This window comes from Amblyomma mixtum, chromosome 8, assembly GCF_055824585.1.
Source record: "Amblyomma mixtum isolate Tamu chromosome 8, ASM5582458v1, whole genome shotgun sequence".
NCBI lineage: Eukaryota > Metazoa > Arthropoda > Arachnida > Ixodida > Ixodidae > Amblyomma > Amblyomma mixtum.
The window spans coordinates 88,894,892-88,909,923 of record NC_143019.1 but is presented as its reverse complement, the minus strand read 5'-3'; the positions used below and the strand labels follow the sequence as shown (position 1 = coordinate 88,909,923).

Genomic DNA, 15,032 nt, shown 5'->3' with positions numbered 1-15,032 from the left:
TTTCACTCCCGGGTGTGTCAGGTTTGTCACTTCAAATGTCATCATCCAGACCACTAGGTTAGGTTAGGTTAGGTTAGGTCATTGCTGATTGCTGTACCGGAATCGCTTAAAAAGTCATTCTCAGACCCTGCACTGTCATTGTGAATCTGCCTGCTTGAAGGCTCCCCATTGGTCGTTGTGTCATTGGATTCATAGTGTGCGATGCCTCCAGCGGATGAAGCACCCAGCAGACATGAGGACCAAAACTCCAAATCATAGTTTGATTCTCAACCTCAGCGTTGCTGACGTTGTCTCCAGCGCTGTCTTTCGATGGACGAAACGCCTACATGACCATTGCAAACACTTTTGAGCACCTGTTGACTGAGCTCGTAGAAAGAATGTTGGCTCTCGAAGGACTCTGGGCAATGGTGGTAACATCTTTTCACGATTCTAAGCACCCCCCCTATTTTTGCAAAAAAATGTTGGAAAAAACTTTGCATGCGAATCTTAGCACCCCCTTTTTTGCGAGGAAGAGTGCGTTGGTAAGGCCGCCAAGGGCACCTGCTCACTCTTTCGTCGAGCCTGTGCAGTCTGAGTCCCGAGGTGGCGCTTTTTGTGTTGCTGCATTCCGACACTACAAGACAGATGGCGGCACAGAACGCAAGAAAAAAAAACTAACCAAAAAACCGCTGAAAGCGACCGCGATGACTCTGTCAGTAGTAGTATTTATTTATTTATTTATTTTTTGAGTACTGTCTGGTCTGTCAGCCTGTTGTCACATGGGCCTGGTATCGATGGCGCTTGGCAGGTTTCACGGGCGCATGTTGCTTTGTCTAGCGTCAATTGCTTGACAGCCCTAATGTCTAACGTGCCTAACGCAAGTCGGGATGAGTGCAAAGAGGGCTGCCCACAGCTTGAAGTTCAAACGAACTGTGATCGATCCTGGCCACGGTGGTCACATTTTGACAGATGCAAAATGCTAGAGATGCACGTACTGTGTGATGTCAGTGCACATTATTCAAAGAACCCCAGGTGGTCGAAATTATCCACAACCCTCCACAATGGCGTCCTTCGTAGCCTGAGTTGCTTTGGGACGTTAAACCCCATAAACCATAACCACCTTGATATGTCCAAAGCGATATCGTCTGAGCGACTCATCAAGGGTTTTCCACCGACCAGCGAGGAGGGATACAATCCACGAAGAAGCTCCAGGCATTTTGGCACAGTGAAGACGGCCACTAGAAGGCTTCTGTCCTTTGTTGTTGCAATCGAAGGTAGGTCTCCTTTTATACTGACTTTTAAGTGACCATATTTATTGTGATGGTGGTTACAGTGGCCTTATTGAGAACTTGCGAACTCTTGCTACTGAGCTCCAAAGTGCCTTCTGGCCTGTGTAGCCCTGTGAGCACATATGAGGTGCTTAAGTGTGAGCAAGTGGCAATTTTTGTGCCTTGCCATTGATTACTCCGGTCACTAGTACCAGAGCAACCTGGTACAAGTGACCTGGTGGCACGCATCAAGCTGCGTGATCACGTGGTATCAAGCTCCATAGACAGCCGCCGTATTCATTTCCTTGCCTTGCACCTTTATAGTATGGTCTGTCTTTTTCTCTTATGTACCGCTGTCACAGGGGCAGTTTTAATGTTCATTGAGCCAATTGCCAGTGAGTCAGTGGGGATCGGCTGGAACCAGACACTTATTTTCAATGGAAGTTCGTGAATGGCTATCGGAGTCTCGAGGATCCTCGAGAACAGCCTCGAAACTCACCATATGCAGAGAAAAAAACAAGGTAAACTCAGAATAAACAATGGAGATCATCTTGTTTTAATTATAAAATTTGAAGCTAATTAATCTGTTCAACTATTTTTATCCAGTAGCCACAATGGTTGTTCTGCGGGCTGTAAGATGTAAACAAGCTAGTACCACCTTTATTGTGAACCGTGTCCATGCATTCTACTTTTTTTTTGCCTCTTAGTGCATTTTGCAGTGACCACGAATGAGGAGTGGATCACAAGCAGCAGAACAATAGTAGCTATGAATATCGTAAGGATGGCCTAGACTGCCACTGGTCTCTGGAAGCCTTGGCAGTGAAAAATGAATGCTTCTGAAACAAAGTGCGCATCGTCACTCCACTATCGCAGTCGGTGAATTGTGTCAAACTGTGAGATACTACTTGAATAGCTTTTCAGGGGCTATTGAGCCACTCTCAATTAAAAACGGGGCTTATTTCATTGCGTTACTTGGGATTTACTACTTCCCTTTGTGTTTTTACTGCATGCTTCTGTACCTAGCCACATTTATCAGAGTGCATGCTTGCTACTCAGCGATCATGAAGTTCACTGTATGGCAGCGTCGCATCTGCATGGACCTTAAAAAGTTCGATGGCCATTGACTCACTCGGCATTGAGGTTGCCCATGTGACGGGGGTATTAGCTTAGTATTGTGTCATAGTGTATGTGTCATTGTGTATTCTCTGCAGGCAGACAATATACAAAAAGTTTGTTTGAAGCTGCTTCAGCTGAGGGTTTTCAGTGACTTCCTTTGAAATGCATTCACATTAAAAGCGCAGTTGCTGCTTTGAAAGCACAGTTCTTTCCCGAGATTGTTTTTATTGTCCTTTATGGGGAGAAGTGTGCTTGCTTTTAGAAAGGAATGTTTACAGGTAGTTGGTGTAGGATGACTGTAGTGTGCAGTTTGTATCTGTCCTGTCCTTACGCAAAATAATGTCACCCCTCTCTCTCTCTCTCTCATATACTGCTGTCCTTGTTTGTGGTATATGTATACATATATATTTTCTTTTGCTTCCACCGGCAGATGAAAAAGCTGTCAGTACCAAGAGGAAGTCTCTGTAGGCTGACACCATTAAAACTGGATATGTCATTCCAGCCTCTTTGGATGCAGGTAGTACTACTTATGTGCCCTTGTATGAGGGCTGTACCATATTGATTTGCACTTCTCTATCTCCCACACCGCATGGTCCGCCCCATCGGTCGTTGTGCCTGTCATTAGTTGTGGAGACAATATTCCTCCACTAAATGGCAGCATGTGCCGGGGGCATCCATTTTGTGGCTGTCAGTGCACTTGCTTCCTGTGCTTTTGTTTACCAAGCAAACATCACAGAGAGTGACTGGCAAGGGGAATGCTGGGCGACGCGCTTCTTATGGGAGGCAGGTGTGAGATCTGTGGAGATTCACTGGTGATTTGTGACAGTGTATACGGCGAGCAGGCAGCATCCTAAGGAACCGTTTTCTATTGGGTGAATGCCTTGAAAGCAGGCCGCACGTCAACAACGAAGGAGACCAGCCTAGGATTCCTGCCAACATTGCACTGCTGAAAGCCATCTTTGTGGAGAACAGGCACATCACATTTTCAGAAATGGAGATCTCCTCCACGTGACTTGCCCATGGAACGCTGCACTGCCTCTTGCATGAGCATCTGAGATTGGAAAGGAGTCTCCCAAGACGGTCGTCAAAATGCTGACTGTGGTGCAAAGGTGTGGGCATTAGCGGTGATTTCCAGTGACGGCCTCATTAAGATCCAGAGGATTTCATGTCCCAACAGTGGAAACAAGTCATGGCTTCATTACTGAGAATTTGAGATGAGCCAACAATGGCAACATGTGGGAAGACCACTGCCGAAGAAATTCCTTACAGTGCCTTTGACAGCAAGCATATGGCCACAGTGTTTTGGGGCACGGAAAGCGTCATCCACACCGATGGACTTGAGCCGGAGATCTCAATCAACAGCCCGACTTTTGAGCTGACCTTTCACAGGCTGTGTGAAAGTGAAAATGCCCAGGGAAGTGGATGAAAGGCGAGCTCTTGGAGCGCAACAGCTCTCATCCCCATCCAGTCGCGAAACAACCGAGGCACCTGCAAGATGGTTTTAAGGTTTATGGGGGTTTAACGTCCCAAAGCGACTCAGGCTATGAGGGACTGAGAGCTACGGATAATTTCTACCAGCTGGGGTTCTTTAACGTGCACTGACATCGCACAGCACACGGGCCTCTAGAATTTCCGTCTCCAAAGAAATTTGACCGCTGTGGCCTGGGTCGAACCCACGTCTTTTGGGTCGGCAGCCGAGTGCCATAACCACTGAGCCACCATGGCGGCCTGCACTTGCAAGCTGGGATTTCATGTGCTACCACATCCAGGGTACCATTCTGACCTAGCCTCATTTTGGAGGCTTAAAGAAGCCTCTGCATGGTGAGTGTTTTGTGAACATTCATGAACTGCACACCACAGGGCTGGAACAGCTGTGCCAGCTGTGCCATTTTGATACAAATGCGATTTCTTCGCCATGCTGCACCAAATCATTACATTGGCCCAAACTGCTCCAAGCTGTGCCAAGGGGTAGGCGGGCCCAACAAAATTTTTTGCGTAGTATGTTACAGGTTTCTGGTTTTCGTAGGAGTATGTGAATATTCAAAATTCTGAATAGTTTGCTAATAACGCTTGCTGTTTGATTCATTGCGCACTGCACTTCAGTTATTCAAAGCATTCGACCCATCTGAACTTTCGACAGATACAGGATTTTTGTCTATCCAGTCTCGTGGCCAGTCATTGTGGATTACAGATGGCTTTTACTAGTTGCAGCATCTAGATCACGCATTTCACTTCCACTAACTTGCCTTCCCTCCTGAAATCGACAGCCAGCACGTATGGTAATGTTATGGCTTTGCATGAAAGCTGTGTGTCACTGGAGTCAAAAGCCGCGATGCGGCCGCTACCTGCGCCCTTGTGGGTCGGGAAACAAGCTGTAGCACCGTACGGGACGTCATAGCTTCGGGCAAAAATGCAGCCCCTGAGCAGCGATGAACATGTCGGTGAAAGAATGCGAGCGAGTGGCAGTGCTGCAGTTATTTTCGATCTTGTACCATGACAGACGCAGCGCACACAGTAACATATCTTGGAAAGACAGCAAAATGAGCAAAGCTGCGGTGCGAATGCACGCTCCTAGCATCTGCTTTCAGCCTACAAAATTTTCTCATATCAGAATCCAGGAATTCTGTATTTTGAACAGCAGGAAACAATGAAAAAGAAACAAATGGCAAACAAAAAACCGGCTGATGATTGCACTTCTTGGTAATGCCATTTTTGAGCGCAGCTGCTGCGGTATTTGAACCGTAGGCTATCGCGTATAAAACACGCAGTGCCGAATGGAAGTGGCTGTGGGTTTTGGCTTAGGCAGCGCGGACAGTGATTCGCCGTCGCTGAGCCTCGCCTCGCGTGAACGGCGGCCACAACTGGCACCCCTCGTGATGCGCTTGCCGCATACCTTACCAGTGACGTCATCGAGACGACGGTGTGCACTACACTGGTGTTGTGGGTCGCCGCCGCGCAGTCTACCTTTGCATGTTGCTTCACACCATCGCCATACCCTCCACTTCCACACTCGGTTACGCCGACGGCGAGGCACACCGCTCAAGCTGGTAATGGGTGCCTAAAAGCTGTGCTCTAAAACAATGTTGCATCTCACGGCATAGTTTAATTTTCACGCCTTCAGTTTCCGACAGCATTGAGCCACATAGCGCGACTATCAGTGTAGTGAGGCCGATAAGTGAGGGTCAGGCGGTTTACATGCAGTTGATAACGGTGCGTCTTTCAAGCAAAAGTCCACAGCGAGTGCTCCGCCTTCAGGCATTGCAAGAGAGCGTGAAAGGAATGATCCTGCGCGTATCGTGACCTCGAGTTGCCACTCTTCATTTCCCAATGCGTCTTGTGTTTTGCCATGCCACTCTGACAGTAGCTTTTGGCTGCTTTGGCATCATTCCGCCACTGAGGAAGTATTTTGCCACTTTGCAATGCTTCAAGATTCAGTACATAACAATAGCACGGCATCCCGTGAGCTTTGTCATGTAGGGGTGTGCAAATATTTGAAATTTTGAATACGAATCAAATATGCTTGATTTTAGGTTCATATTTGTATTCAAGAAATTGATATGCTGGAATTTCAGAATATTTGAAAATTCCGTAATATTCGCCAGTGTTCGTATGCCGCGCTCACTTTCATAAATTCAGCCTTGGAAAAACCACAATATCTGGGCAAATTATTCGATGATGGAGTTTACAGTGCCAGCAAAAAAATACAAATGTCCAGTTCGCTTGCTTCTTTGTCTCTTATTGTGTGGACCTCATGCGGAATTCCGCAGGCGGGCTTTCCTGTATCACACCTGATGAGAACAAGATGGGCGACCATCTACTTCGAACAATCACACTGCGAAATCGAGCGTTTTTTTGCTTGGTTCTTCCGTTGGGTGTCACATAATTTATGCCCGCCCCCATAGCACTCGTCCTGTCGCCTTCATAACTCGTCTCCGAACTCTGAATTAATGAGGTTCCACTAGCTATTTTATTTTTAGGTGCCAGTCATATGTCATTTTATGGATTTCGTTTTGTATGACCACATTACAATTTGGATACTGTTATGTTGTTTAATCAAATAGTATAAAATTCTGTGCCCATTAAGTTTTTTTTATATGGTACTGAGTCAGTCTATTTTTGTTTATTTCATTTGCAAAGACCACACACTATTTTTAAAAATCAATCAAAATATTTATCATTTTCTTAAATATTTTTTATACTGAACAGATATTCTTCGATATTCGTTGCTGTTTTATCTTCGTATTCTTATTCGGTTCGTATTTGAAAATTTCAATAGTTATACACCTCTACATGAGTTCATTAATTGAAAGTGTCATTACACTCAATTTTCAATGAACGCATTAACATTATTCTCTGTTGTTTTAAAGCTATTGCTGAAGTTTGAAGTTTATTTCTACCACTCCCCCCCCCCCCTTCTTGATTATGCTGCTTGGCTTTCGGGCATCATGACAATAATGAGTGAATGAAATTTTTGCAGAGTAAAAATCTTTTTCTTTTCATGGCTGTATTTTTATACTTTTATATATTTGAAATTATTTGAAAATATTCCATTCACAACAAAAAATTTGATAGACATCCAAAGGTTCTTGGCCTCGAATAACAGATCTTAGTCACGCCCACTGCAGGGCAAAGACCTCTCCCATGTCTCTCCAATTAACCCTGTCCTTCACCACTTGCGGCCACCATATTCCCGCAAAATTTCTTAATCTCATCCGCCCACCTAACTTTCTGCCTCCCCCTGCTATGCTTGCCTTCTCTCGGAATTCACTCTGTTACTCTTGAGGACCAGCGGTTACGTGCCCTGCCCAAGCCCACTTCTTCCTCTTGATTTCGACTAGGATGTCATTAATCCGCGTTCGTAAGCACTTGCTTCTTTCTGCGTGCCTGCTCTCTCGGTTTGGGCTTTTGTCTTGGGAGCAGACCCTGTGCTCACCTAGCTTGACATTTGGAACACACACTGTGCATGTCGTCCAGAAGCAAGTGAAGCACTGAGCATTGCTTAATTATTTTATTGGGAAGCACGAAAAATTTTCAACCACACCGGTGCTTAGAGACATGCGAGTGTTTTGACTAATGGCGTCTTCGGCTGAGACGTACTGCCTCCACCCCAGTGCGCAGGAAGTGACATCAAATACGACGCAAGTAGCACGTCCGTTTGTACCTCAGCCGGTCAGGTGAAACACTCGCAGTGTGCCATCATTCTTTCTGCCCTCTGTTCACCGTGGCCTCCGAGACTCTCACAAATCTCAGAGGCCTTCCTTATGAGCGGCCGATGCCAACGACTGCAGTTGGCAATCTGTGCAATTAGCAAGCTCTTCAGTAATAACAACGTGTGGCACTGCGCTTGAGGTACACATTCGTACACATTGAATTACACATTGAAGAAATTCTGGGCATTGCGGGACCCACGTGCATGACCACAAACAGCTGCGATTATGGCGGTGCAGGTTTGTCAGGCGCCACACCACAGCATTATGTTAGCAATTTCGATGCAGAAATTGTAGTACTTCAGCTAGAGTGACTGATGAAAATATTTGTGAACGATTCTTAAGGGGCCAAGGGGGTCTTAGAAATAAATTTTTATTGATGAAGTCACAACCATGAAATCTTCAGGGAACATGTATTTTTGCATTCTGATTCCAAGTATGTAATTTAATTTTATGTACATGGCCTTGTGCACTTATGCAATATGTTAGGTAACTTTTGCCAAGAGCTTGAAAGAAATTCTACTGCAGGGAGCTTGTTAGATTGCATGCCATTGGTTTCTCTTGACATCAAGCTAGGCAATAAGGGTAAAATTATCATCATGCTTGTTATAGAAGGGGAGTTAGAGGATTTTTAAATTATCAGTTTCTTCCCATCTGTGAAGTGGCAAATTCAAAACCCTGTAACTCAAGTTCTATGATGGACAGGATAATAATTTTGCCCTTATTGCATAGTTTGATGTTAAGACAAGCCAATGGTATGCGTCCTAGCAAGATTCCTGGTGCAAAATTTATTGAAAGGTCTCGGCAAAAAGTTAAATAACATATTACATAAGTGCACTAGGACTTGTTGTACATATAATTAAATTACATATTTGGAATCAGTACGCAAAAATACATGTTTCTTGGAGATTCCATTATTCTGACTTCATAAGCAAAAATTTTTTTTCTAAGACCAGCTTCCCCCCTTAATCCAATCTCAACTCACCACATCACTTTATTAATATCCTTTAATGTGTCTATACATCGCGAAAGGTATGATGTTATGAAGAACACACATGCCACAGCATTCTGTCTGCAGCACGCCGTCCGCTGTATGAGCTAAGATAGGACTGGCACGATGAAAAATATTGGTGCAAACCTTCAATTTTTCTCTTAAAGGGTCAGTCTACTCACCGAGATGAGTGTATAAATAATGGCATATTCTGGTAGTTGGCACCCTATAACATCAATAACGAGGGGTCTGCGCCCGGTTTAGGCAGGAATTTATATTTTATTTCGGCGTTAAAAGTCGCGTAAAACAGCATGGTGGCGACCCCAAACGTTCATTTTGTTCAAGAAAGTGGTAGTCTTTTTTTGTAGAAGCATAAGTGAATATACTACGTACCATTTGTATGCCCCAATGTCAGATAAACGCACGTTTTGTTCTAGTCAACTGTAGAAGGCGTACCGCTCGCTTTTTCTGTAAATCACATGAATATTTATAGTTACACGTACGCAAAACGCAGGCACATTCCCACTTTTAGTTCAGCGTATGCTAGCAGAGAAGCAAAAATAAACTCAGCCTATAGTGGCGCCATCTGGTCGTCAGGACGGGAACCATTGCTGTAAACAAACCGACTCTCCACTTAAGCCTAGGAGCGGCAGAATCGTCACTCTAATTATTAAAATAAAGCAAATTTATCTCTTATATGTTTTCTTAGAGGCGAGATGAGACGAAGCGAAAGACAGGCGCCCCATTTATGGCCAGTGAACGCACTGAAAAAGTCAGCAACAACGAGAATTCAGTCCGAAGCGAGAGGACCGGCTTCGACGGGTGCCGCCATGTTTGTCGCCGCGCGGCGGAAATCCAGATGGTTGCCAGATGAGACTACCATCTCATACAGATGTGTTCCCACATTAATAAATTCTATTTTAAAATGTTCTACCGCACTCCTTGGCACCACAGCTGGCTAAACGGTAATTTGAGTAAAGAGCTATCGGTTGCCGCAAAGAAAATATGGTCGATAAAATTCAGTAGACTGACCCTTTAAGGGCAAGGCATATGGCTCAGCGGTCAGTGGCTACGTGATTTCAATGCAAATAAATGCATAAAAACTCCTGTCATATTTAACATTTCTTTAAAATATGTTCACTTGAGATGCTTCGTCTCTTTGCTCTTTGTCAAAGCTTTCTACCAGCCACCGTAGAGCGAAATATCCCGCATCAACAGCGTTGTCTGTCCACGGCGTCTGCTCACACGCACTGCATGACAGGATTGAACTATGCTCAACCGTTAGTCCCCATGGTAGCATAGTGCCGCACACTTGTGTTGTGCTCGTCCCAGCCGAATGTGTGGCACTGCACGAGTGTGCAGAAAATTCCACGTGTGTCATCAGCCAAAGACTTAAGATATACTGTATTCGTGCTCCTAAGTTGCTCCAAAATGCTGATATTACTGCTCTACTATGATATTTCTGCTCCATAGCTACTCCGAAACACACGTTTTCTGCTCCAAAGCTTCACCTGAACTCATATTGTTCTGCTCCAAAACCTATTTTGGCCGTCGCAACCTTGAATACGTCGTCCAGGCATGAGTGTGCAGCCCTCCAAAAAAGTGGTTCCTGTAAGGCCCAGCCAAGCTCCTGCACCTGTAGCAAAAATGTACTGCGCTTCAGGGCGACTGTGTTCAAAAAGCATACCTTCCAACATATGTGTGATACCTTCCTGTATGTCGAAAAAAGTGAAGTGCAAATCAGTACGGTACTGCCCTCGTATCATGCCACATTACTTCAAACTGTAATCTAACCTTGTTCCTTGTTTACAGGCACAAGCCTTCCATCCGAAAGGGTTGCCTCAGACGCTGCAATGGACACTGCAAGTGTGCCAGGTATGTGGGTGAATGGCAGTTACTACCATTGCCTCCTAGTTTTACCAGTGCAAACAAATAGGGGTAGAGATAATTAAATACAGCATGGTGCTAAGTTGCAATTAAGCTATGCTGAAAGCACTTGTCCGTCAATAGCATTGCAAATCATACACTTAGAATGCAGGTTGACATTGCAAGTTCATTTTTTCGCTAGTTGGTTGAATTGTTACTAGATTTTTTGAAATGGCGTGAAGAAACAGGGACAAAGAAAAGGCACACTTATGAAAGATGGGCAGGCTGTTGTATCGTGTGCTCTTTTGAAATGGCGGCAAACTTGACTGGCATGGTGATGTGCTGAAAAAGTGAAACGAGCAAAGGATGGCACCGAGTTCTGAAACAAAGGGGCTCACTTTGGCTGATCTCAGCAGACCACATCTGCTAACGTCGTTTCTGCGTTGTCTTTGGCTTTGTTATACTATGTCCACATTTCTTCGGCGGACGGCTATGTTGATGGCCCATAGCCAAGAGCGGAGTAGTCGCGTGGTAGGCGGCTGATCCCCTTGCAACGTTACAATGACACAATAGCAATAGCTGTTGCCGTCTTCACTTCGTCCCGCCCACAACCACTTCGCGAGACTGCTTCGACTCCTGTGACTGTTGATTTTGATATCCGCTGCTCGTTTAGCTAGCAGTGCATGTATTCGCTGAATGAATGCTTAAAGTTAATACAACACAATTTAGCAGCTCTGTGCAAATGCGAAATTCCTCCAGAAATGTGCCGATGACAATGACTGCACCTCAGCATTCTTTTGTTAAGGTACAGCTGGCCAAATCTTTAGCTGGCGTGCGTGACGGCCGTGTTTTCCGTGCTCCTGCAGCTTATGACGAAGCAAACTTGCGAAAATATCAAATCTAAGCACAGGCTCACCAAGCCTGTGCTTAATATTGTCACCGCCCGCAAAGAACTGAATCACTCGGCGGCAGCGTAGCAACAAGCGTGCTCCGCGGTCGTTGAACAGAATGCCCGCCACTCTCGGCCGTGCTCTTTTATTGCGAAAGCAATACTACTTGCACTTTGCACGGTGACCACCATCGTGCCGCGGCGGTGACCACCATTGACCTTCATTTGACCTTGATTGCATTAGTTGGATTACATTGGATTAGACTACATTGGATTGGATTAGACTGGATTAGATTCGATTACATTAGATTAGAGTAGATTACATTGGATTGGATGGGATTGGATTGGTTTGGATTGGATTGTATAACCGATGGATCACCACAAGTCTAACCACAAGCACCACCACCAGCTACACTACCAGCTGTACCATGGCATAGGTACGGATATTGCTTTCGCAATTACCGGGCTTAACCAAGCTAAGCCACAGCGAATTTTTTAAAGCTGATAGCGAACTTTCTATATAAAGGTGTGAAAGTTACTAGGACACTCTGGAACAACGTAGAGTCCGCTCCGCCTGGATGCGATCAATCGAGATAAATCTAGGTACGTCTTGCATCACAAACAAAGCGATAAAGCGGCGTGCCGGCAGCTTTGAAGAATGAACAAACACTACAAGCATTCACGGCAATATTGAGCTTTCCGCAAGTTTGCTTCGTCGCAAAGCGCAAGAGTGCAGAAAAAGCAGCCGTCACACACGCCAACTAAAGATTTGGCCGGCTGTACCTGCACGTTTGCAGGCAGCAAATGCACGTTTGTTCAGCACGAAACATAAGCTGCATTCTGCTTATATTAAATATAATCTTTCCTCTTTTGTACTGGTTGTATGCTTACTTGTCTGCATAGTGCGATAACCCTGCAAGAAACGCCGGGGAAAGAAGGCGTTGCAGCTTGGGAAACTCCTGATAGCCGAGTTGTTGACATCGCGTTGGACTGGAATTTCTCGCTCACTGTATCTCTTTTCTATGATGGAACCACTAATTTAGTTTAAATTGCTTTGTCCAGAAGTATTTTTGCCACCCATTTCCAATTAATGAAAGGGCCTAATTGCTGACAACTGTTGCCGGGTGCCTGGCATTGCTTGGCAGACCGGGTCGCACTGCTGAGCATTGATGCTTCCCGCTTATTGTATGTGCATCCTGAGTTGTAAACAATTGTCAATTTCAGGTCATGGTTGGCAGACTAAAATCTGTCATTTGCATTCACTACTAAAACTTGTGAATTCGTACTCTGTAATCGCTGACATCACAAACACCAACCCCATGGACTCACTAGGTTTACTCGCTGGGGAAGGGGGCCATCTTCGATCAAAATCAAAGAATCCACTGTGAGCATGTGCTGTGTCAACATAACAGATGTAGTCACTTGTCTCGCTTATTTCTATTACGGATAAGTAAAGACACGTGCAGCTGTTCAGGTTATTGTTTCATTGCATTGAAGGTCTTGCTCAGCAATTGATGCTGGGGCACAAGCGATGGCCTTTGCTGATCAGCTCAGCGGGGCATATCACCGTTTGCAGCATGTCACATTCTTGCACTGTAGCGTCGCTAGTATTCACTGAAGTTGTTCTAAACCCAGTGGGCACTGAAACTGCACTGGACGTCTGCGGGACGTTCCAAACATCCCCAGGATGTCCCATGGAGTTTGGTACTTATTGGGAAGTTTGTACGTCATTAACTATTGCACTAGCAATGGGTCACAATTGCAAGAAAGAGCATTTAAGGACTCGAGCTCACTTAAAAAAATTTTTGAACATTTATTGTATCCAATACTTGGCCGTGGATAACCTTTCATACAGAGGAAGCCAATAGCGGGCTTTTGTAAGCTCAGAATTTGATTTCTCGGCCCCTTTAAGTCATTTGTTAATTTTGTTTACTCCTATAATTTTGCAGGCTACGTTTCATGTGAGAGCATTGCAGTGTGCTATTGTTCCAGTCTTTTAATCTTCACAGACGAGTCTGATGAACCAGCAGCACGGAAATGTCAATGTGGAGCTGCTGCCCTGCCATCACCAACACATGCAAGGTCAATGACAGCTGCTGAAGAGAAAAGCTTTCATATTGTTGACGGGCAGGTGAGCACGTATGTTCTAGTTTGAACGGGAACCATAGCAAGTGATTGCAAAATCTAATGTTTCTTTTCGTAACTACACCTATGATATTAAAAGTGCATTAATCAATTATTTGCGCTTATAACTTCTCTGCATTTTATGGTTTGTGTTTGAGGCTGTTGTGCCTGTAGTCCTACAAAATTAGTTACATCGATTTTCACATGTATCAGCATGTATCAATAGTGCAGTGAACTCTGCATGTGAGTGGTACGTTGTGCACGTTATCACAGATCAGTTCTCACAAAATTAAAAGTCTTGAGGCGGGTTCACACTGGTGAGTCGCGGAGGTCGCGCCTTTCTATCTACCCTTTCTCATATGTACTGTGCTTGAGTGGCCGTATGGGATTTTTGTATCTGTGCTCAGGACTATGCTGTGCAGAATAACAAAAAAAAAAGAACAATTACTAACTTGGAGGAAACTCAAGGACAAATTGAAAGTGCTCTTTTAGAAGGTGCTTTAGCGTTGAGATCATGAAAGGCAGAATGAAAAGGTGTGGTGAAAGTTTGTTCCGAGGATGTTGGCAGCGTGTCATTCACCAAGAGTGTGTCATTTTTGATTAATGAAGTCACGTAATGAAATCATAAGAAAACACGTATTTTTGCACTCAGATTCTAAATATGTCATTTAATTTTATGCAAAACAAGTCCTTGTGCACTGTCGTAATATGCTATGTAACTTTTTGCCGGGACCTTTCAAGAAATTTTGCTAAAATGCTATTCGATTGGTTTCTCTTGACATCAGGGTATGCAGTAGGGGCAAAATTATTATCCTGTCTATCATAAAAATTTAGCTATGAGGTTTCTGAGTTCCCACTTCAGAAACGGGACAAAAAATTTGTATTCCTGTTTTTGGAGTGACAACTTTGAAATCCTATAATTCAACTTCTGTGATGAGCTAGATGATAATTTTAACTTATTGTGTACCTTCATGTCAAGAGAAACCAAATGCATGCATTAAAGGAAGTTACATGCGCCAAATTTCTCGGAGAGCTCTCAGCAAAAGGTTGCATACCATGTTACACAAGTGCACGTGGACTTGCTTTACATAAAATTAAATGACATATTTTCAATTCAATTCAATTCAATTCTTTTTATTATCATTTCTTCAGCACAGTACATAACATCACTGTCTGGATCCTTAGCCAAAGGCTAGTTATGGATCCATGCAATAAAAGCAAAGATATTAGTGAGGACAAATGCTTTCTACATGCATGCCAAAATAATACACATAAGAATGGTGGAAAAATGCGAAGCGTACAAGCAAGAGGGTTCAAATTACAGAAATACAAGAGGGCTCACTACAAAAAAATAGAAGAGTGTGCAAAAAAACATGAAGGCAGGAACAGCATTCTTTATACAAAATAAACGCAGTTGCCTTAGAAGTGATTATTCAATGACATATGAATGGCAAACCCAACATAGACACTACAGAGAATAATAAGAAACGATCACAAAGCGATTTGCATTGTAAATCAGGTAATTATTTGTGACAGAAAAAAGGTCTTCAGTGAAATATAAGGATTAGACGTTGCAAAGACTGCACAGGGGA

General features: G+C 44.2%; 1 protein-coding gene across 2 annotated transcripts in view; it reads left to right on the top strand.

The window, feature by feature from the left end:
• Positions 1 to 15,032, top strand: part of LOC149333429 (uncharacterized) — a 57,718-nt gene that overhangs the window by 21,292 nt on the left and 21,394 nt on the right. Inside the window, exons 6-7 of one of the 2 annotated variants that reach the window (XM_089558670.1) lie at positions 10,374 to 10,436; positions 13,326 to 13,447. The exons of the other annotated variant lie outside the window; for it this stretch is intronic. Coding sequence (XP_089414796.1) covers positions 10,374 to 10,436; positions 13,326 to 13,447 — 185 coding nt within the window. The remainder of the gene's footprint in view (positions 1 to 10,373; positions 10,437 to 13,325; positions 13,448 to 15,032) is intronic. 2 annotated transcript variants of the gene reach the window in all.